This window comes from Berghia stephanieae, chromosome 4 (genome assembly GCF_034508935.2).
Source record: "Berghia stephanieae isolate SIO BIC M18660-M18661 chromosome 4, UCSD_Bste_1.3, whole genome shotgun sequence".
Lineage (NCBI taxonomy): Eukaryota > Metazoa > Mollusca > Gastropoda > Nudibranchia > Aeolidiidae > Berghia > Berghia stephanieae.
Window position 1 is genome coordinate 90,566,220 of NC_088363.1, and position 9,934 is coordinate 90,576,153.

The 9,934-nt window shown below is 36.5% G+C and overlaps 1 protein-coding gene across 4 annotated transcripts in view; it reads left to right on the top strand.

The window, feature by feature from the left end:
• The window catches only part of LOC144971546 (uncharacterized), a 391,234-nt gene extending 382,743 nt beyond the window's left edge, over positions 1 to 8,491 (top strand). For all 4 annotated transcript variants that reach the window (XM_078912564.1, XM_078912565.1, XM_078912566.1 and 1 more), the window contains 5 exons: positions 341 to 417; positions 3,283 to 3,552; positions 5,330 to 5,455; positions 6,602 to 6,760; positions 7,822 to 8,491. In XM_078912564.1, the coding sequence (XP_078768690.1) occupies positions 341 to 417; positions 3,283 to 3,552; positions 5,330 to 5,455; positions 6,602 to 6,760; positions 7,822 to 8,312 (1,123 nt within the window). In that variant the 3' untranslated portion in view covers positions 8,313 to 8,491. The remainder of the gene's footprint in view (positions 1 to 340; positions 418 to 3,282; positions 3,553 to 5,329; positions 5,456 to 6,601; positions 6,761 to 7,821) is intronic.
• Positions 8,492 to 9,934: the final 1,443 nt, after the last annotated feature.

Genomic DNA, 9,934 nt, shown 5'->3' on the forward strand with positions numbered 1-9,934 from the left:
GTAGGAGGAGAGAGGAGGAGGAGGAGTAGTAGTAGTAGTAGTAGTAGCAGTAGCAGTAGTAAGAGTAGGGTTGTAGTAGTAGTAGTAGTAGTAGTAGTTAGTAGTAGTAGTTGTTGTTGTTGTTGTTGTTGTTGTTGTGTTGTTGTTGTTGTTGTTGTTGTTGTTGTTGTTGTTGTTGTGTTGTTGCTGTTGTTCTGTTGTCGTTGTGTTGGTGATGAAGGTGATGTTGATGATTGTAGTAATTCCACGTGAGATGTGGACATCATCATCATCATTATCATCATCATCATCACCACCACCACCGTCATCACCATCATCCAAAAACGTTTCTTGTCCTCAGCTGTGAAAAACAACACAGATGCACGATAAAACAGAGTAACGGAATTCACGACAACGCATGTGGCCCGATCGTTCCAGGTGAGACCAATTGTTACAGTGAATGACGTAATCAATCGGATGGTGAAAGGGTTTGAACTGAGATAATGCCAAGTTTAGTTAAAAGGTCAATTTTTATCAAAAATGAGTTCTTGTCATAAATGATTAAATCAACCCTTTTTTGTACATCTTCGGGAAATATCAAAGCTTAATTTCACTTCTAAATATTTTTTACAGCTAGTCCAGTTGAAAAAGTATGAAATTTGAGGAAAGTTACTGGATACCTTTCCCAAACATCTGGCCATAACTTCATGAAAAGTCACCCGATTTACTTCAAATAATGATTAAAATGCTCTGGGGAGCATATTCTTTCAGAAAATGAAAAAAATAAATAAATAAATAAATAAAAAAAATTCAAATCCAAAATTTCCACCTTTCGACACAATTACGTTATTATATACGAGTAGTAATTACCTGTTGTACAATAAACGCCGTCTGTTATCATATCACGTACGTAAGCTGAGATTTAATCGATAGCTTATAATAATATAAGTAAGCAATATTATTGCGCTGATATGACGTCGTTCACGACCGTCGATTAGGCGTCTGGATCACAGCTCGCCGCAACTAACGGTGGTGACCGACGTGTACCTATATGCAGGTCTGACATCCTAACGCAATTATGGGCCTAGTTTAACATTAATGTAATGGACAATGTAGTGCGTCATTTTTTTTTTTTTTTTTTTTTGAGTTTTCCATTACAACAATGAGCCCATTATAAATTGGAGTTATCAGACCTGCCAGATAAGAGCACGTCGGTGGTGACCAATTAAGCGACTTCGAATGTATTATTGTAGCCTGATATAGGAGCACAATAAACACGACATGTTCTGTGTTCGTGTATAAAATTAAATAAATAAATAAAAATTATGCCTTTTTCGCCACGAAGGAATATAGATAACTCATCAAACAAGATGTCTGATGTCAACAGGAATCACCCATGTTGTCCAAGTGAACAATTGGGGGTTAATAATCTTGCTCGAGGAAAAAATAACCAAAGTGCCTGAAGCGGGGCTCGAACTCGGGCCCTTCCTGGTCATAGTGCAATGCCTTAACCACTCGGCCACTTCGCCGGAAAAAAAAAAAAAAAGAGAGAACCAATTGATCGATGATTTATTGGGCGATGACGTCATGTTCGAGATTGCCACGTTAACCCTTTCCTTACCAGCCATTTTCAGAATTTTCCCCAAAATTTCACACCCACCCAACAAATTTCTTACTCAAACAGAAAAGCAACAAATACATTCTATGCATAATATTGATCAGCAAAATTAACTCTGCAACACAGTGTCACTTTTATCCTCGACCGCTGTATAAACGTAACACACCATTCCCACCTCACTTACGCTGCAGTCGTTTAACTGTAACACACCTTTTCCAAGTGACACGCGCATCAGTTGTCGAAACGTAACACAGACCCGACCTTGATTCAGTAAAATTCCATTGTGTTCTTTATGAAATAAAAGCCGAAGTTTGATTGGTTGATATTATTAGTTTCAGCCAATCAGCAAACAGTTTATTTAAGCTGTTGGGTTGAGTATGAAGCTAGTTTTTGACGTAAGAAATGACGCGATCAAACCCGAGTGACGCTATATGTTAGCTACGTCATTCAAACTTGCTAGGCAAGTACTGGGAACCGGTCGTTATTTCTGTTGACCCAATGCGGTACTAGAGTTTTAAGAACTATAATAAAACATTTTTCTTTAAATTGTTTGATTTACAAAAGAAATCTGAATGATAAAAGTGCTGGTTTGGATCGTAACGAATGTGACGATTTTCCTATGGTTGGTAAGGAGAGGGTTAAGGCATCTGGATGACGGTGATATGACTGGGATTTATTCATCCGGATGTCCGTGTTTCTATCCGGAATATCACCACTACCTTTAATGCGGAAAGTTGAATGTGACATTGTCAAAAATAAAAATAAAAAATTTTAAACCAAATGTATAGTCTTTATTGAAGAAAATTATAAAAAAGAAAAGAAAAAACAAAAATCAATATTTTAAAAGTTCTCATTTCTGGTCGTGTTAACCTTAACTTTACTTCTTTTTAATTTTTTTTTTTTTTAATATTTTTTCTTTTTTTTGGGGGGGTGTCGTATTTTCCCTCCAACCTAGATGTAAATATTAGTAGGTTTGATAACCAAATGCAATTGTGAGCTTCTTTTAACATTATTGTATAGGACCATATTAATTCAGCGTTGTAAAACTATATAATAATAAATAGAGGTGCCTAAATGAGTCAATAAAATGGCGATAAAGATAAAGGGAGTAAATCTGACTCGTGAATGAACAACAATGTGTTTATACAAAGGGAGATTTACTCCCTTTGTCTTTATCCTTAATTTAGCGTTGGTTTGAGAGTATAATTCCCATGACAACAATGAGCCCATAATAATAATGTGGGTTGCAAATAAGTAGGTACTCGTCGATTCCAACAGAATACCTATTTGAGGCAAGTTCTGTTGTAGACATTATATACTGAAACTGTAATCTAAACAGATTGACCGAATTTCATAAATGTGACCCAACGTAGCAAAATGGTATTATGTTGGGATGAACCAGATGCTAAAAAGTCAAATTAAAGCTGAACTGGCCAAAAATATGAATTATTGGTATTTAGCACTCTAAAATATGATATTCCTCAATAAAGTATATAAACTCAACGCGTCTGATATTTCTGGCTACAAATTCATTTTTCAGCTCCTAATCATCCCGACTTAATACCGTTTTGAGACGTTGGGTCACAAATGTATAATTCCCATGGCTCTACTTATAATTATATTTATAATATCCTTGATATTAGTGCATTGATGATAATGATTAATTTTAATCCACTGCTCGACAGATCTTAAAACTTGCAAAGAACCGCAGCCGCCATTTTTTGAAACATCCGACTCCTCCACATCCTCCTCCACGACCATCGCCATCGCCTGCAGTGTCGCTGGATTCCTTCTCTTCATCGTCGTCATCATCGTCATTCTCATCTTTTTCCGACGACGAAGACGACGGCACAAACCCGGTCAGCAGCACAGGCCTCTCACAGTGGATGAGATGGACGCATTGAGACAAAGAATCGTCAAAGAGTGTGATCGCAACCCGATGCTTTGTAAAAAAGGTAAGATCTGGGAGGGGAATGATGGGCGTCGGTACTATTGTTACGAGATATAAACATCTTTTTGGAATGTATATATATGACGACACGCCGCTTCAACCAGAATGTGAAGTACAAGAAGAATCATCCCCCAAAATCAGCCTTCTTAACCCTCTCCTTACCAGACATTTTCAGGATTTTCCCCAAACCTTCACACCCAACTAACACAAAAATATATTTTTATCACTCAAACACAACAGCAGTACGTTCTTGTGATAAATAATTTCTTTAGCGAAACGTGCTGTGCAACACATTGTTCATTTTCTTTAAATTTTATGATGTAAAAGAGAAATGTGAATAAGAAAAATTGTTGGTTGTATCGTAACGAATGTGACGATTTTTCTGTAGCAGAGAGGGTTAATTAAACCGTGGAACGAACCTCAGGCTTTTCAATTTACGATCAGACACGCCGCCAATGCCATGGAATGATACTGAATGAAGAATGAAGCATTGGGTGGTTTCATCGGATAACTACTGTAATGTACAACTTGTATTGTATCTAGCACGTTTGATCAGTTACCAGAGGTCTGAAGGTTTGATCCCCCCGTCAGAAAGGAGGAGGGGGTTCCCATGCCAGTCCATACATGTTTGTGTTTTGATGAGATAGTATCCTTTCCACTGTATTATATACAATTTAATCTCTCTCTCTGGATGACTGTGTCATCTTTAAACATTAGAAACCAATTGAGTTTTCCTTTGCGATGGGCAGTTCGGTGGCCTTCCTCTGAGTTGTAGACTTTTGTGAAATTATATCCCTCTATCTTACTTTTTCTTCGGCGCCTTTGACCTAGACTGGTTTAAGCAATGAAATATAATTTTGCCTTATGATCTTTTTTTTTTATGACGTTAAACGCCCTATGGTCATGAGATTTGAAATCCGGCTTCTCAGCTGTTGGTCAATGGTTCGAGACTTGCTGGTGGCGCAGAAATGATTCCTTGGAAAAGGCTCACTACTCACATTTTCATCGGTAACAGCGTGGTATCGGTTTTAAAGAATTTAATAGTGCCTTACAGACAATGGGCACCATGTCCTATCCTGCATGTACAATACGTCTGTTGGCTTGGGACCCCTTGTGAAGCGATTTGATAAATGTTTATTGGATATTAAAATAAAAGGTTACAAACCCCTGAAACTAAATAGATTGAAATGACGGAAGGTTGCTTGGAAAGGATTCTTGAGATTTTTGTTTAGCTGTCTCTCCAATCCACTGGCCTGAATATGTTGGGTCTCTTTCTTTTCTTCTTTTTTTTTTTGTCCTGAAGTGAGACAATTACCCACCGAACACAGCAGCTGCAACAGTAGATAGAAGTAATAGGAGTCGTTTTAGTAGTAGTAGTAGTAGTAGTAGTAGTAGTAGTAGTTTTAGTAGTAGTAGTAGTAGTAGTAGTTTTAGGAGTAGTAGTAATAGTAGTAGTAGTAGTAGTAGTAGTAGTAGTAGTAGTTTTAGTGGTAGCAGAAATAGTAGTTGTTGTTGTTGTTGTCGTTGTTGTTGTCGTTGTTGTTGTCGTTGTCGACGTCGTGGTCGTCGTTGTCGTCGTCGTCGTCGTCGTTGTTGTTACAGCAGTAGCAGCTGCATTAGCAGAGGTTATTGTTGCTGCTATGTTTGTTATTGTGATTGTTGTAGAAAAGTTTTGGTTGTATTTGTGATTGCTGTTGTTGTTGTTGTTGTTGTTATTGTTGTTGTAAAAGAAGCACCCTTAATTGTTTGAATTTTTTCCCCTGTTTCAATCCATAATCCAGTGTTCGCAACATCTTGTAGTTTTATTGAGGAGCGGATAGACAGACAAAGATGGACGCTTGCCCAGGAGCTCTTTAGGCCTCATCCCACCCATGGAATGTATGAGCTGTTGGTGCAGAAATACAAAGGTACATGACATTGACATGCTGGTATACTGATGATGGTTGTGGTGATGGGGATGATGGTGATGACTAATTTTTTTTATATTTATAGTTGTGATGGGAGTGGTAGAGAAGTTAGAGGAATATAGAGAGAGTTGGGGGGGGGAGGAGGGAGGGGGCGAGAGAGAGAGAAAAGAGAGAGAAGAAGAAGAAGAAGAAGAAGAAGAAGAAGAAGAAGAAGAGGAGGAGGAGGAAGGAAAGGGGGATCTGGCAGGTTAAGTGGAGAACATCCCCGTAATTTCATATCCTATGCTGGCTCCAACACGAGTTGCAAATTGCATGCATGTTCTCTCTGTCACTCCTTCTGTGGTATATACTGTCGTACACTGACAAACGCCATTTTACCTGAACTGAGAAAGATTTTAAAAAATTCATTTTCTGGTCAATTAAAATGACCCCAATTGTTAAAAAAGCCTCAAACGTGAGAATCAAAGAAGTTTGAGGTTTGAGAGTTTCTAATAAGACAGAGGTCCATTTAATCGTTCAATATTTGAAGTAAAGGTTTTATGGCCAAAAAAAAAAGAATTAAAGTGCTCAACAATGCAGTCATTGCTCTTAGTTTCATCCTTGCAGTTTATTTTATCTGTGAACATTCATCATTCGATATGGGCAGAATGCAGACGATGTCATATTATACTGTTTGTATGAGATTTGTAATCGCCAGAGAAAAGATGAGCTCTCGCTACATTTTGTTAAACAGATGGTAGACAGTTAACACTACATTGGCTTTTAAGTGTCAATAACCATTATAATTTGGTTTTGTTCTACTAGTACTAGGCAGAGCTGTCCGGACAAGGCCAGGTGGGTTATCCCACTATATAAAAAGACTTTGACAAAGTTACTTGAACGCAGTTTTTATTTTAATCAAAACAAATGCAATTATCACAAACACTTATAATCTGTGATACTGAATGTGCTAAGAACTGATCCTCTGTAAGAGGCACTCTCTACTGGGATAGATCTGAAGCGTAATTTGTCTTTTGAATGTTTGAAGTCGTCATCCTTTTGACTGTCTCAAAACAAACAAACAAACAAACAAAAATTAAAAAAAAAAAAAGAAACCCGAAATATTTGTGATGTAAACCGCCTTCCTTTTCTACGTGTTTCTCGTAGACTCCCAAGCGAAGTACACAGTGAATGGTTACCTGCAAGAATTGAAAATATGGAGAGGAGAGTCGAAGGAGGTCGTGTCCGAACTGTTCCGGTGTCTTCACCAGGTCAAGAGGGACGACATCGTCAATGAAATATGCACTACACTTCGTTCTGATGTCGGTGAGTGCTACAGACAGGAGTTTCCCTTAACATAAGAATTAGACCCTGACAATGCCCTGAGAATTACGTCAAAATGCACGGGAAGGCTTAGTTTAAAATTGTTGGCATGGACAATATTTTGCATCATTTTTTTTTTTTTTAGATTTCATGTCCCTTCCTAAATGTTAAATGTTGCTTTTGGCCATGACCCCTTGTAAAGCGCTTTGAGCACGTTTAGTGGATATCGCGCTATATATAAAATTTTGTTAAAAGCTCAAAGCTCAATTTCCATTACAACAATGAGCCCATAAGGGACCTGCAAATAAGTGCACGTCGATCCAAACCATTGACGGTGTTCGTATAATATTTTTTACACACTGGGATTTCTATTGAACTTCATGCGAATTAAATGGCCCAATTTGTTTTTAAATGTAGGCTTATGCATTACTCTTAAACGAAGTAAAAGGTGGAGAGGGAGATTCAGCGGTCGACTCGTGGTGCTGTGAAAAGGCTATGCAATAGGGGTCAAAGGTTGTGACATCAAACCCTCTTCTCTTTTGGTTCCTAAAACCTTGGGAGTGTGCTTGTAACCAGTCCTTTGTAGTGCTAATAATGAATAGGTTACATAAGGGTGGCATAACTATTTTAGTAGTAGGATGTAAAGACATATTCTTAGGAATACGGGACGGAAAAGAGCGAGGAAGGATGCTCTTCATTGACGACCAGTTTAGACTAGAAACTAAGTAGCCATCCCTCTGACACCAGAAGATGAATTACACAAGATATGTATTAGGTCCCCCGGAAGAGGTGGTTTTACACCTTCAATGAAATGGGAACCAGTTTTGTTTTGTTTTGTTTTGTTTTGTTTTTTTTTTTGTTTTTTTTTTGGGGGGGTTTTTTTTTGTTTTTTTTTTTTTTGGGTTTTTTTTTTTTTTTTTTTTTTTTTTGTGGGGGGGGGGGGGGGGTTACATCACACTTTTCTTCCCTTTTGTTATTTTTATTTCTTTATTCATATAATCATTCATTTATTCCTGAATATTTTCGTCCACCCATACATCCATCCATTCTATTAATCATTTCAGGCTTTCTAGTCGAAGACTGCAATCTGCCCAGCGGCCACCACAAAAAGGACTCCTACCACGAAGAGTCCTCGTGTTGTCCCATGTCTTTCTGCCGCAATAAGAACAAGAGGAAGAAGAAATCCAAATCCTCATCCTCGTCCTCTTCATCCACCACCGCTTCGTCTTCATCCTCATGCGCCCACCACCACCACCACCATCATCAAAACACGCCATCATCCCCTAGCACCACTGTCCTGGTAGAAAACCGCGAGGCCGAGACGAAACTCTTAGCCATCGCTTCAGATGATATTGACGATGACGACGACGACATCAAGGGAGGTGCTGGCGTGACCATGAAACCACCGGGCACGTTTTATTCCCATGCTCACCCGTCTCCCAGTGCGCCTCCTCCTGAATATATGGACGTCAAAGGAGCAACACGCCCAAGCCCAAACGTAGACAGTGTCAAATACAGTCGACAGTATTCACAGCCAGTCCAAGCCACCTCATGAGTAGCCCACGGTCTTCTACAATAATAGACCAGATAATTATTATTACTAATAAATATATGGCGACTTGATTGAACATTGTCCACCGCCATCCTCCCGCTTCTTCTCACAAGTATCAGAAATTTTAATTTTCTATTGTTTGTAAAAGACAGAAAAAAAATTATTTTAAAACGTCATAACAATATCTACACGTCAACTTGTTATTAAATTGTATATTAATTGATTTCGCCGGCCTTGGGGTTTTTCCTATAGGGCACCACGTCCGCTTTAGTATTAATGGTTTGAAATGTATTATTATTGTTATTATTATTATTATTATTATTATCATTATTATTATTATTATTATATTATTGTTATTGTTATTTTATTATTATTATTATTATTATTATTATTATTATTATTATTATTATTATTATTATTATTATTATTATTATTTATTATTATTATTATTATTATTATTATTATTATTATTAATTATTATTATTATTATATGTTATTATTTATTATTATTTGATTATTATTATTATTATTATTATTATTATATTATTATTATTATTATGATAATATTATATTATTATTATTATTATTATTATTATTATTATTATTATTATTATTATTATTATTATTATTATTATTAATGATGATATTATAATATATTATTATTATTATTATTATTATTATTATTATTATTATTATTATTAGTATTATCATCATCATCATCATCATCATCATTATTATCATTATTATTATGAAATCGATGACAACCTAAAGCTACATAATATTATGATGACTTGTGTGTACGAATAATGATTTTGGGACCATGCCAAGCCGTTTAGAGAGTTTATAATGAGAGATTGTGAGGGACTGGACCCTTACATGCATTTGAACTATCACCTATTCAATAGTTATTTCATGGCTTTATTGAGATCTTCATTTTTTACAAAAACAAACATCATAATCTTACAGTGATGTTTTTCTTTCGTTTTCTATCAATTTCTTTTCTTTCTTTTTATTTTTTGTTTCAATTTTATTGTACTAAAGACATTTATAAATTCCCCTCCTGAATATTTATATGATCGTTTGCATACTAATTAACTGGCATTGAAATTGTAACGTAAACGTCAATCAAACACCTGAAACCACCAACTCCCAGCAAACGACACTTAATTAATTGTTTATTTGTTGCTAAATAACTCAGACACACAAAAAGTTGGTTCCATATCATAGGCAGTTGGTTCCATATCATAGGGAGAGTCTTAAATGTCATATCTGTGATGCCCAAAGTTAATTGTATTCATAGATTGTCTTAAAGATGGATGGTAAATGTTGATGGCAGTAACATGTTTATGATATGGAGAGCGTGTTATTATCGAATTTCCAATTTCAGTTGAAAATGATATCTGTGTTTTAATAAGTTAGTCCCCTGTCGAGAAAAAAAAAGAATAAGAGGAAAGAATGATATCCAGAGCCAATTGCAAAACATTAAGTCAATTGGAGAAAGAGGCAGAGAGAGAGAGAGAGAGAGAGAGAGAGAGAGAGAGAGAGAGAGAGAGAGAGAGAGAGAGAGTTGCATTGCTCATTCTAGGAACTGTGCGTTTTGTTTAGTCGTTCATCTCTTTGTTCTG